This window comes from Dermacentor albipictus, chromosome 7, assembly GCF_038994185.2.
Source record: "Dermacentor albipictus isolate Rhodes 1998 colony chromosome 7, USDA_Dalb.pri_finalv2, whole genome shotgun sequence".
In the NCBI taxonomy this organism is placed as follows: Eukaryota; Metazoa; Arthropoda; class Arachnida; order Ixodida; family Ixodidae; genus Dermacentor; species Dermacentor albipictus.
In genome coordinates, this window is record NC_091827.1 from 97,432,110 (window position 1) to 97,446,314 (window position 14,205).

Consider the following 14,205-nt stretch of genomic DNA (forward strand, 5'->3'; position numbering starts at 1 on the left):
AAAACGCGCGCGCAGAAAGCGAAACAGTGCGCGGACAAGCATGCAGACGCGCAATCGGTCGCTGCGAATCTGCGCGATCGCTGCATTGATCGAGGCTTCATTCTATTACGCTCCATTTAGTTATACAAACACTATAAGAACATATTTCACATAGTTTGCTCTCAGCGTTTACCTACCTTTCACGCAAGAAGCCGGTTCGGGAGACTCCATTGCGGCGACCGCGCGCAGTGGCGTTCACTGTGCGTATTCGGTAAAGAGATAGCGGCTGTAAACGATTGTGTGCTTTCAGTTTGCCCAAGATTATTATTTAGACAGTAAGAAACTTCTCTCGTTTAGAAAGTACTTTCAGAAATGTCCGGGAGAGCTCGCGCGTGGTGTTTTCAGTGAGCGCTGACAGCAAAACCTATGAGGAGCCCGCCACGTGATCCCTCATACTACGCCAGCGAGGCGCTTCCGATAGAGGGCGACTCCGTAACTCCTCGCCGCCAATAGCACTTTGAAACGTTGGGACCGTTAAGCGCGTCCTACAGCAACAACTGGCTCGTAAAACATTAGCGCGCTTTTCATGTAGCTGACGATAAAGGCGGAGGGCACGGAATGTTTTCATCGTCGCTATTCACTGCGCGTCTCGTACCTTATTCTGCCTCTCAACATAACTGGATATTTAATTTGGCAAAGGCATGGTGCACGAGCCGAAGCCTCAGAAATTTAGTGTGCAATACCAACGTACGCCATGCCTATTTCTTCATTGCTATTCCTACGGGGCCAGCGTGCATCCAATTAAACAATCCACACACACCGACACACACCGACACACACACACACACACACACATAAATAAATATATATATATATATATATATATATATATATATATGTGTGTGTGTGTGTGTGTGTGTGTGTGTGTGTGTGTGTGTGTGTGTGTGTGTGTGTGTGTGTGTGTGTGTGTGTGTCGGTGTGTGATCTTCCAAGATGCCTCATGCCGGAAGGAGAACAGGACGTAGCCTAACGGCCTTTTTCTATGTCTGCTTTTTGGAGCAAGCATTGTTACATGAACGTGATGATAGTGTACATTACGAGCTCACGACATTATGGTCAGAATATGTGCATTTAAGCTACAATGTGCAAATAAAGTGAAATTTTATTCCAACGTTCGGGATATTGAGTGCCGTGGTAAAAACTTCGAGTACGCCTAAATTTCGTCTTTAAAGGTTCTGGCCATTTGGAGATGACAAGCGCAAAGCATACATTGTGCGATAACGATCGTGTCTGCAAAGTATTACATCGCTACGCGCCATGGAAAGACCTGAAATTTCAAACCAAACGCTGTTCTTCCTTCTCGCGGCCGCCGCCCTCCAAGGCGGAGGATGACGTACTCGTGTGCCTGCGCCTACGCACTGGTGTGACGTCGCTCGTTGTAACACGTGACGTCTGGAATTATCCAAGACAACGTCAGTTATTTGTGCGATCTCTTGCTTGAATTGACGAATTGAAACTGCATCATTTTCTACCATGTTCCAGCACGTTATCATGCTCGGCGATCAACTTTTTCTGCTTTGGTATTAGTGTAGCACTGAATTATACCGCTATTTACGTTTCCTTGTGCAAAGCGCGGCAGAAAAGTTTGTGCGGCAGAACGCTTCCTAGAGGTCACATAACAACTACCAGCGTATAGCCAAAATTTTCTATGGGGCCTGGTGTGGGGCCATTTAAGAGTGGAACGCGATAGCACTCACTCTGACTGCTTCTCACACTTCCCAGCAAGTGCAGGTTATGTAACCGTAATGTTTACCGGGAAACGCTGGCGACAAGTGCTGTGCACGAAGGCGAGCTTCCTGGTAGAAACATCTCTTGCGTGGGCCGCGATGCAGTAAAGCCCGATGCAGGGGAGGCGAGCGCCACGTGGTGTACTTGCAGGGAAGCGAGGGAGCCACGTTGTGGCCTTCGAGATTTGCGCACGCCAGCGCGCGCAAGTCTCGGGTGCCACGGGCGCTTTATGGATGGTCGAAACTCTGGAAAAGAGCTTCGCGTTTTGAGTTACCGCGCACCAGAATTATGGTTTCTCGCATATTCAAATTACAATGTGATGCTATCGTGTCCAGGATGTCTGAAAGTTGTATTTGATTTTTGTGACGTATTTTACCTTGAGTTATTCTGTAAACTCAGCAACTTCCTTGCGCTACATAGAGGGCCTGCTTGAGTTAGGTATGCATGGTTCGAGATGGTTTTTGCCGAAACGACGGTATACGCAGGACGCCGACGCCGCATTTTCTGCCACACGGTGCTCGTAACACTGTCGCGTAAAAAGCCGCTGCATGGGCTTGACTGCTTGACTTGAACCACGATCCAGTACAAATGGCAGGGACAGGCGAATACAGCACTGCAAAGATACGTTTAGCGCAAACAAAATTAGAAATGGCGCATAATGAGCGAAACAATAATCATAGACATAATTTTAGTACAGATATAATAGAAACGTAATTGCGATGCATGGTGTATAAAACTAAAGGCAGTTGCTGAATAAACTAAGTCGCAATACACGCAACATCAACACTAAGCTTAGGATACATAAATACACAGATGAGCTGGACGGAATCCCTCAGTATAAACAAGAAAGTACAACAAACCGTTGGATAGGAAAAGCGGCCGAACTGCACAAAGATAATACTGCATTTAGTGTGAGTTCAGCAGCGCACAATAAAGCGATGAAGTGCCGTAACTGAAATTTTCAAGTTGTTAGTGGATTCAAGTGAGACAGTTCACGGAAAAATATATACTCGTTGACTTTGTCACCCGCGACAATGCTCCGGAACTCCTGGCTTGTATTGCAAGCAACACAGCCGTGAAATCGAGACCACTCGGTGGACAAGGTACCAGGAGAATGAATGTCAGCGCGGAAGCCTGCGTCAGGTAGTACGGTAGTCAGGTAGTACCGGGAAGAGAGAAAGTACTATGGCGGTTATGGTTAACTATGGTTAACCAAACGCCAAAATTGCTATGATTGTCATCAATGGACGACAAGTTTATTGCCTCAGTCTATTTCAGTTGTTTTTGCTGTAGGATAATGCCATTTCCTACAGACAGAAACATGGCAGCAGATACTGAACTACCATTAGAAAAAACAGACGCTACTTGAGCAAGCCAGCCCAGAACCTTCTGAAACATCTATTTGATTTCTCCTTATACTAGGAAGGAACCGAGAGTACCGGAGGCAGCTGAAGTGTCGCGAGTTTCATAGAATAACTACAGAAATTGAAGTATTTCGCTGCCGACTGCCTTTCTGCGACACGCTTTTCCTGCAAGAGCTCCGAAGAAGGTCGCCTCTGTCGAGCGAGCACAGCACCGGCGAGGAGTTCTCGACATATGCCTGAATAACAACTGTGCTGTCATGAGCATTGCTTCAAGCAGCGCAAGCTATCAGTCACTAGAGTGACTGTAAACTTTTTTAAGTCCAACGTTCTTCGCGTTCGAAAGAAAATCGTCAATGAAGGCGTAGATGTCCAAATGCGTACTGACGCTTCTGTTAGCGCAGTAAGTGAAGATGTGATAAACAATGATAAGGTAAATAGAGCGAAGGTTATATAGATGGTCACAGTTACGACAGGATAACATGCCTTCTTGGCTACAGATGCAGGTACTTTGTAACACTCACTGTGGAATTTCAAGGTGGAAAAAATCGACTTGAACCTCTCGTATTGAGTGGTGCGAACTGTATACTTTCAAGGCCTGGCATGAAGCACTCGAGGAATAACGTTTCATAGCGGGATGACGTTACACACCTCAGTCAAATAATCATTGCAGTACTGAGGGAAAAGCTCAAATATTTAAGAAGAGCAGGAGATATCGCATGCGGTTAACCAAACAATTGCATTCTTGCTTACCTGCCAGCTAGATGCGTCATCGAAGTGCCATTCCATATGCGATACATTCAGATTGTGCAGAAAAAAAAGGCGTTTCGTGTTTGATACGAAAAGACAATTTCAGCAAAAGCTTCCGCAAATACTTGCAGCCATGAGGGGCAATAATTTACGAGGCAGATTGTGTAATTTTATAAATCTGCATATATTCACCCTGTACCTGGTATTGTAAAAGTTTCAATTTTTTTTATTCTTTCATACGCTGCATTAGTGCCCTTCATGAAGTACACTCGACCTTTATGGAAGCAAAACATGGTGCAGGTCTAAAAAAGGACGTTAGAAACCTTCGAACATGTCAAAATCAAAAGGCGTGCTGTGAATGATCAGACAAAAGTGTAAGCTGGACCGCGTACCTTTTGATTGGAAAATTATTTTAGCGGCAGTTGTTTTCTGTTCTGGAGACATCTTACCGTACGAGTGTGTAAGATATGAGTTCAGAATCTAATTCAGAATGGTTTAACGATGCTTTTTAAGATGCGTGCAGCACTGACAGAATATTTGATACAGAGAAAGACGTATTAACTTGTGGCAAATGCTCACATATACAATGATAACGCATTGGAATTGATTAAATGATGGTGAACCCATTGAACACAATGGCAGACTCTCCTCTAATAACATCCAGTTTATTTGCACATATTCACATTCTGTGATATGAAGGGTGACGATATTGTTAGAACTCTCATGCCAATCAGGAAATTACACTCGTATTTCTCTCTCTCTCTAGCTCTCTCTAAATATATATGTACCTGTGAGCGAGTGGGAGTTTACGCTCATTTTTTGTGTAAAGGAGATATGTTCCCGGCAGTTGGCCTGAAACTCGCTTCCCCCCACTCCTAAGCTATAAAAATTAGGCCCCAAAACCACGGCTCAACAGGCTGAATAAAACTCCTTCACGAATTGCCCGCGTGCAAACAAGCTCTCTGAGACGCTTGGTGCTTTACTTGGGGCGCCGTTTACTGTATTTAATTATGTATGTTCAATACATTGAAGCTTGTGCGATTACGTGCATAACAGGGGCAATAAGTGGAGTATAACAATTGCTACACTTGGTTTTATAACTTCAACTCACAAGATTTCTCTCTTTAACAAAAATTGTTGGTACAACGAGAATGCAATCCTTTTTTTTTTGACATGTTGCTTTGGGACAATCAGAGAGCCGGCTCAAAGCTTAAACAGCTGTTGTCTGGACTACCACGAGTTGTGCAATGGTGGGTGCTCGAGTTATATCGGGAATCGCAGCAAAAAGGCTAAAATGCATAATACACTTGTACTGTGTTTTTAACGCTGCGTCATGATCTCTTTATGATATGTTTGTTCTGCGGTACGCCCTACAATGCTTGCTTTTACTCCTCGTTCATGACACCTCTTTATGTGCTCCCATTTCAGGTATGGATGTATTTTGCTTTCTCCATGCTCTTACTGTCATTGATCTCGTCGCTTATCACGATCGCCTTGCGTCGTATGAGACAAAGGAACAGAAGATTTCTGAGTATCTGGAGCGACAACTTAGAGATGTTTTTTGAAAACATGTTCTGCGAAGGTTAGTATACCTTTACTAATTTATCGATGACAAGCACTACAAAACAGATATATTAGTGAAACTTAAAGTACACATTGCTCAATGGAGTAAAATTTGCTAACTGCTGATAATATATTAGGAAAAAAAATTTTTGAAGTGCTTTTCATCAAGGCAAACACGTTGAAAGAGAAGCGATGGTCCGAGGCCTAACGTAAAAATGAAGTAAAAATTTCAATTTTAAAGCTCTTTCTTCTAAATTCATCCCTGTGTTTATGAGTGCCACGTTGGGACCATCATTGATGTTCCGCTGACATCTTCTGAATTCTGGTGCCTTAGCTGTTTCTATTCACAGCATGTACAGTCACACACTCAATCTGCCATTAAACTTTTCCGTTCACCTGATGCAGGCTCATAAATGGATTTTTGAGGAGACCGGGATAATTTCTGGAAAAAAAGAAATCTCAGGCTTTTACGCGGATGTAAGAAATGGTATGATTTGGTAAGCGTAGCGGAGAAACTTAGGGACATTTCTTTGCGGAAAATGCTGTTTACGAAGTGTATGGCATACGCAACTATTTCATTATGCAATATACGCTTCCATGACGCAGCTGTAGACCGCATGTTTACATACAACTCATTCGGTGAAATTGTTTGTAGTCAGATATTTTTTCGTAATGCTTCCTTGCAAAATAAGCGTTAAGCCTGCGTTAGTTACTTAGGAAGAAATCCACCTGACACCCCGCTCTGCTGCCGCAGCAGTATTTTCTTCAACTGCAATGAAGCTCACTTTCATGCCATGGGACACACTTTTGTGTACCGGATGCCAAAGAGATGGTGACTTGAGTAACTTTGGAGGCACTATGTGAGAGATAATACAGTTTTACTGCCACCTTCATAACCTAATAAAAGTGCGATAATTTTTCGTGGAGTTGTTTCTATGAATTTTTGCACAAGTACGCTAGCGCTTGCAATAGTACTTCAATCAGATAAGAATAGAATTAGGAAAAGGTGTCCGTAGTAATTAACACGTGTGGCGCTACCTATGTACTCAGTCTTGACAAGCATTCGTCGTCGTTATATTAGGTTCGGCTTTGCGCTAACCATAAATGATTGCTTAAATAACGATTGTAGCTCTGCCAACTTGTGCCCCGCGGTGGCCAGTGAAGTGACGTCGGTGCAGCAGCCACCGGCTTCTGTTATTCTGTTACACTCACGACTTCTGGGAACCTCGAGCAGAGTAACTAGTTGGGTTTGTTGGTTGAACATAGCGGAAGGCTACAGTGCGAAAACCGGTGGAGGCAAAGGAAGGCACACAAAGTCACACACAGCTCTTTGTCTGTGTATTCTGTGTTCCTCCTTTGTCTCCTTCGTTTCGCGTGCTGCAGCCTTCCATCACCGGGAACCTTTTCTTGCCCGTGCGACATTGTACGACATGTGCAGGGTGGTCCTATGTGAAAGGGAACACGCGAGCGCGTGGCCCCTGCTCTGTGGAGGCTGCTTAGAGCGCTAGAAAGTGGCAGCAAGGAGAAGCGCGTCTGCGTGTGGCGTCATCTGTTGGCGCCGAGAATAACCAGGCATGACCGATGGGCAAGCGCCTGCTAGAATTAGCTGGAGCCTCCCCCCTTCCCCCCCCCCCCCCCACCTCCTAGCATGACTGTTGCGCAAGAAACGGGGCCTGAAGCGCAACGCTTCTGCTAGGGAACCGCGTCAGATACGCAAGCGCACTGGAAACATCGAAGCGCCAACATGCGCCCTGTATTATTAGGTATTGGTGGTGTACCTATATTATTGCGTAAGCATTTTAGGGCTTCTTCCCTCGAAACATTGCCCGTCTGTCCGTTTTTCTGTCTGTAACGCGAGACACGATGCACTGCACGCATAGGCATACATGAGGTCCTACGGAGGTGTATATGAGAATGCCTTATGACTGTGTATGACTAATGAGATTTATAATTTTGACTATACATAGTGAGTACTGGGAGGTATAAGTAAGGTTAGTAATTACTAATAAGATTAGTTACGATAAAATTAAGTATGACGGCGATTAACTTAGGGTAACGAGGAATACTGAGGCTAATTAAAGTCAATTTATGTTAAATTATTCGACTAATCAAAAGTTACTAAGGTTCAATCAATGGAGCCATAAAGAATTAAGGGTACCTTGAGACCACTTAGACCTAGTTAAGTAATTTCAATTATTACTGATATAAGCGTCTTCGTCATAATCTGAAGTAAGGTTAATTAAGCAAACATGGTCACTATAGAAATGACCAAGCGTGAATAAAAGATAAAATTACATTTATTTACCTGAGCTAAAGTTTCACTTTAGTGCACTTCTCTAGTAAACCGCCCCGAATCAAGTAAGGCTTATTCATGCTATGGGGGGAGCCCCCAAATTTTAACTTGACTCACTACCAAATTTGAGTTGGCCCACCTCCAAATTCCTCGAAATTCAAGTTAGCCAAACCCGAAATTTTAGGCTGGCCCTCCCCGATATTTAATTTAGCCGTCGACTAAATTTATGATGGCCTACACTCAATATTCAAGTTGGCCCATCCCCAAATTTCAAGTTGGCCCACCCCCAAATTTCAACTCGGCCAATTACCAGATTTAAGTTCACCCACCCTCAAATTTTAACTTGGTGCACCTCAAAGTGCCTCCAAATTACAAATTGGCCCGTTACCCATCTTGTAATTTAAATCGGCCCACTCCCTAATTTATGTTGGCCCACACCCTATGTATCTCTGTGTTATTCTCTCTAATAATGTTTTTTTTTTCAATTCTTCCTCATCGCTTATAAGCTACCAATCATTACTTTACACTATTATAGTGATTAAATGTCGTAACGTCGCACATTAAGCATTTTTGGGCAGATACAAGGCATTGAACTTTTTGCGTGGCGGAGTGACCTTGCTGCGGTACTCGCCAAGGAGTGCTTACGCTTTCAAAAACGCTGGGCGTGCCTAATAACTAGTGGCAAATGTTGGTCCTTTTACGTTTCCAATGTGCTTGAGCACCGAGCACGGTTTGCTAGCAGCAGACGCTACGCTGCAGGGCTCGCCTGCTGCGCATCCACCTGGCGTAGGAGGCAGTCCACAGCTGCTTGCCTATCAGCCGTATCTGCTTATTCTGGCCGCAAGTAGATGGTGCTAGAAGCGGACGTGCTTCCCCTTGCTGCCTGTTGCAGGCGCTCTAAGCAGCCTTCACAGAGACGAGGCCACGTGCTTGCGTGTGCCCTTTCACAAAGGACCACCCCGTACGAGCGTGTCAGCGACCAAAACAGGTGGGCCCCACTCTGACGTTGGCCAACGTGATTTTCTACCTGAAAGGAACGGCACACGTGTGTTATCGAACGCATGAAGATCTTGCAAGTTGGGAAGCTTGCAAGGACAAGGTGCGTGAGTTGTTCGACAGACCATTTGTCCGTCAGAAGGCCGCTAAAAAGCAGCTTAGATCCCGCACCCAGATGACCACTGAATCGTACATTTCGTACATGCAGGACGTACTGTGGCTTTGTCGAGAAGCTGAAAAAAATTGACCGAAACTGACAATATTTCGCACATCCCCTATGACGCGTTTAATCTACTTGTATTCAAGGAATGTACGATGGTTAAGGAGCGTCAACGTTTTGAACAAGGGAAGAACCGCCGCATCCCCTGCAAGTTCCTTCGGCTGCCTAACACCGCCACCACATCGTCATGGGAAGGCCAACCGACGTCTGAGCAGTCTACACTGTCAGAAGTGTAACTCGCATTGTTCACCGCAAACTCGAAACAATCGCTCCTACGGCCATCCCTCCCGACGTCTGGTCAGCCAACCTGTCCACTGTGTCCCTCATACAAGCAGTCGTCCACCAGAAGTTCACGATCCTGGGTTTATTATCCGCTGTATGTTCCATCCATGCACCTGGACGCATTCCTACAAATGCCGCCCAGAAACACGTCTACCCTTCGGTCTACAGAAACCCGGTTGACTGGAGAAAGCCAAACGAACGACCAATGTTTCATTTGCTCGCGCATTGGACACTTTGCCTGTCACTGTCGCAGTAGCCAGTCATCGTCTTCAAGCTGGACTGCTGGATCTTGGACTCGTCCTGGAGGTAACATTCGACGTTTTTCCTTCGCTTTGACTCACATGCTTTAGATGCTGTCGTTCCACACTACAAGTTTATCCGCTCACCATCCCTACAAGGCCATCGATCTCTATCGCCACGACCATGCCGGTCCTCGTCTCCTGCATGGCCTCCACTCTTAAGCAAATATACACAATTTGGGGTGTATATTTGCCACAAAAGAATAATCGTAGTCTCTCTTGCTTGCGTTTCCTTCCTTGAAAACGCTGCGCTTGATACTTTCCTGTCGTGCATGCTTTGTAATGCCAATATCGGGCAAACCGTTCGTGGCTTAGAAGTCCCGGGTTCGCCGCACTAAAGAAAGGAAATGTGGACAAGACAGATGACGATTACTATTGTGTGCAAAAAGGGCGTGATTTTGCTTGCAAGTGTGGGCCCTACGCTCCGGAAGACTAAGCCGCGCAGCTCCCAGAGGTGCGCTGCATCAGTGACCCGGCATGGAAATCCTCTGTTGACTGTACCTAAGCGCCAAAACATTCTGGACATTCAGGTGGACGACAACATTACAGTCCTCGTAGACACCGGAGCGCAGATTTCAATAATAAGCACTGCACTCCATAGTCAACTGGGCAAAGTTATTACGTCGACTATGCAGAGCACAGTACTGGTACACCCATGGAAGCAAGTCTGCTGTTCTTGGAATGCGCACTGCCCGAGTGTGTATTGCTGGCCATCAGACCACTGTTTTCTTAGACGTGCTTGCGCAGTGTACTCACGACGTGATCCTCTGCCCAAACTTTCTCTAGATGCATACTGAACTTCTCGACTGCTCCTGAGGTGTGGTTCAACTGCAACTTCTTTTTGACGCCCACGTTATATAGGATACTCCCAGCCGCATCTGCTGTGTAGAAGTCCTTCATCCGCCACTGCAAACCGCTAAGCATGTACGTCGCATTACGTCCCTCTTTTCCTGAACCCGATAGTGAATACGTTGTCTCCCCGATTTCCGACATGGTCGTGACTCCCTCATTCGCCCTCACTCACACTGTGGTAACCGTACGTGAAAACATAAACCGGCCTGCCTGTTTTGAATTTCGCATTTTCCACCCATGTGCTACCTGCCGGTATCGTGCTCGCCACCGTGTCGCTGTTGCAGGAATGCGGTATTTCTGTGTTAGCCGTCGTCAGCCCTTTGGAGTGGTTCGTGCTCTATCACAGCCATTGCGAAAAAAAATGACATTTGTAGATCTCCCGCTTACGCAAGCAGACGATCTTCGTCCGGTCTTGCTGTCGTATGCCGTTATCTTTGATCGTGAAAACTACCCTTTAGGTCAAACATCAGTGGGTCAGCACATACTCCACATTGGCGATGATAAACCTGTTCACCAGCGCTTTTATCGCGTTTTCGCTGCGAAACGCGTCATAGTCCAAAAAGAGGTTGACAAATTCTGGCCGATGACATAATTGGACCGTCCTCTAGTCCATGGGCCGCTCGTCTAGTGCTGGTCAGGAAGAAGGACACAATTTGCCGCTTTTGTGCTGATTATCGACACGTCAACAAGACAACGAAGAAAGACGTTTATCTCTCGCCCCGGATGGCCGACGCACTTCACTGCCTTCGCTGCGCCCAATATTTCTCATCTATTGATCTTCGCTCAGGTTATTGGCAGATTGCTGTTGACCCATATGACCGTGAAAAAACCGTATTCGTAACTACAGATGGCCTGTGTGCTTTAAAGTCATGCCTGTTGGTCTTTACAATGCGCCGGCTTCTTTGTGGCTTGAAATGGTCAACCTACGTGTGCTACCTTGACGAGGTCATCTTTTTTGTCGCCAATATTTCACAGCTATCTTCAGCGCATCTCCGCGATTCTCTATATATTCCGCAATGCCGGCCTCCAGCTCAAGGCCTTAAAATGCCATTTAGGAAACCGTGAAATAACCGCACTTGGCCATCTTGTTAACGCGGCGGGTGTCCAGCCCGATCCCGAAAAAGTTCGCGCCATGAAGAATTTTCCTGTACCTTGTACGTCTACGGAGGTAAGAAGCTTCATTTGATTCTGCTTTTATTTCCGCCATTTCATCCGTAATATCAGCGATATTGCACTTCCCTTTGCTGCGCTCTCCAAAAAATACGTTGCTTTTATATGGAACTTGGCCCAAGCTGCTGCCTTTTCGGCACTTATCGACGCCCTCACGACTTCTCCTATTCTAGCGCATTTTGATACGATTTCGCCGAGAAAACTTCGCACAAATGTCAGCGGCCATGGAATCGGTGCTGTTCTCGTTCAGCGTCAGGGCAGACACGACCGCGTAATTGCTTACGCTAGCCGCCTCCTGTCTGCGACGGAGAAGAATGACTCAATCACATAACGAGAGCGTATTGCCATTGTCTGGGCTGTCGTCAGATTTTGTCCCTACCTGTTTGGCCGCATCTTTAATTGATCATCACGCCCTCTGTTGTCTTTCTGCGCTCAAAGACCCTACAAGCTGCATTAGTCGATGAGCTCTTCGCCTGCAAGAATACTAGTTTTCGGCAGTGCAGAAGTCCGGTCAGCTTCATCAAGATGCCCATTGCCTGTCACGCCTCCCGTGGATTCCCCTGATGTGCCAGAGCAAGGCACCGACGCCTGCGTCTTGTCTGTGATGGACCTCATTAATATACGGGACGAACAACGCCACGACTCGGCTTTACGTTCTGTCGTCGACTGTCTCAGCTCTGGCACACTCTACCCTTCACTCCATTTATTCTGCCTTCACGACGGCACCTTACACCTATTCAATATGCTTCTGACGGCCCTGAACACCTCCTCGTCGTACCTGCCCATTGGCAGTCAGCTATCCTGCACCAGCTTCCAGATGAGCTCGTCAATTTGGTGTCACCCGCCCTTATGATCGCGTCAGGCGCCGTTTCTTGTGGCCTGTTCACTACCGCTCCGTGGAACGATCTGTCACTAGCTGCGACCAATGCCAGCTCGGCAAGCGACCAGCTATGATACTTGCCGGTCTACGATGGTATTACTGCGTGTATCTCGGTAGACGAAAAGCCCAGCTCTCTCGCCCCCTCGTAATGAGCATATTACTATGAGCGTTAGTTTCCTTGTGTTCTTCGCGTATCGGGCTGACGATATCAATCAGAGGAGTGCTTTTCCTGACTTCGTACCCTGCCAAACCACAATTTCACATTCTCTAGATAAAATGTTCCTTTGCAGACTGAATGAAAGCTCTCCTAACAATATACGCTTGGTCAAGCTGCAGTTCTTTTCCTGGGATAAGCATTGCGTCATTACTGTGTTGACGGCATTTCGGGCAAAATGCAATGGCTTGAAAGTATAGAGCCGTGTGACCCATACCGCCACCAAAACACCGAACAAAATTAGGTCTCTTTTGTGTCGACCAGGTATATTGTTCAGAGTATTGTCACGTGGTGGTGACGTTGAATAACACAGTAGCAATACTGTGAACGAGAAAACTAACTTTTATTGGGCGAACCTGTGCCCATAAAACAGGCTACACTTATAGCACAACGATAGCGGCAAACACGCTCGGCGATCGCCGAAAATCTGATCAGCGGGTCAAGCGCGTCGGCTTTTATAGAGCAGTCGTCGAATGTTCCAGACTAATCGTTTGGAGCAGTGTGCTTTCCACAAAGTTCTACACCATTCGCGTTACGCGATGAAATCAGATGACACAAGGTTCGGCGACAACAGACAGCAGGGTAGAAGCATCGATAACTTTCCAGAAACGTCGGATGCGTCCCTCGCTGTGCGATTACAGTTGTTAAGCGGCGAAACGTGGTCGACCGATAAAGATAAGTACACGTGTCAATACCCCCCTCTAAAAAAGCATCGACCCGATGCTGCAAACAAACGAAGGTAATAAACAAAAACACTCGTAGCAAAGAAAAGAACAAAAATGACGAAGTTCGTCAGCGTCCGTAAAAGGGTTTAAGGCGCACCACGTGGACCACTTCAGATCGTGCGCGGCGCCGCTGTGAATGCGAAATGCCGTCTGGCACGACCTCATAGTACAGTGCGCCAATACGTCGGATGACCTTGTAAGGTCCGAAATAGCGTCGCAGTAGTTTCTCACACAGTCCTCGTCGGCGTATCGGGGTCCATACCCAAACACGGTCGCCGGGCTGGTACTCGACGAAGCGTCGTCGGAGGTTGTAGTGTCGGCTGTCGGTACGCTGCTGGTTTTTGTTCCGTAGGCGGGCGAGTTGTCGGGCTTCTTCGGCGCGCTGGAGATAGGTAGCGACGTCAAAATTCTCTTCGTCAGTTACGTGCGGCAACATGGCGTCGAGCGTCGTCGTCGGGTTCCTGCTTAAACCAGCTTAAACGGCGTGATCTGTGTTGTTTCTTGCACCACCTTGTTGTACGCAAATGTTACGTACGGCCGGACCGCATCCCACGTCTTGTGTTCGACGTCGACGTACATTGCTAGCATGTCGGCGATGGTCTTATTCAGCCGCTCCGTAAGACCATTCGTCTGTGGGTGGTAGGCAGTTGTCTTCCTGTGCCTTGTCTGACTGTATTGCAGAATGGCCTGGGTGAGCTCCGCTGTAAAGGCCGTTCCTCTGTCCGTGATGAGGACTTCTGGGGCACCATGTCGCAGCAGGATGTTCTCGACGAAAAATTTCGCCACTTCGGCTGCGTTGCCTTTTGGTAGAGCTTTAGTTTCAGCAAAACGGG

The 14,205-nt window shown here is 46.7% G+C and overlaps 1 protein-coding gene across 1 annotated transcript in view; it reads left to right on the top strand.

Moving 5' to 3' along the window:
• The first annotated feature begins 8,711 nt into the window (after nucleotides 1-8,711).
• Nucleotides 8,712-14,205, top strand: part of LOC139047556 (ionotropic receptor 93a-like) — a 34,562-nt gene continuing 29,068 nt past the window's right edge. Inside the window, exon 1 of the mRNA XM_070521382.1 lies at nucleotides 8,712-9,538. Within this exon, the coding sequence (XP_070377483.1) occupies nucleotides 9,340-9,538 (199 nt within the window). The 5' untranslated portion in view covers nucleotides 8,712-9,339. The remainder of the gene's footprint in view (nucleotides 9,539-14,205) is intronic.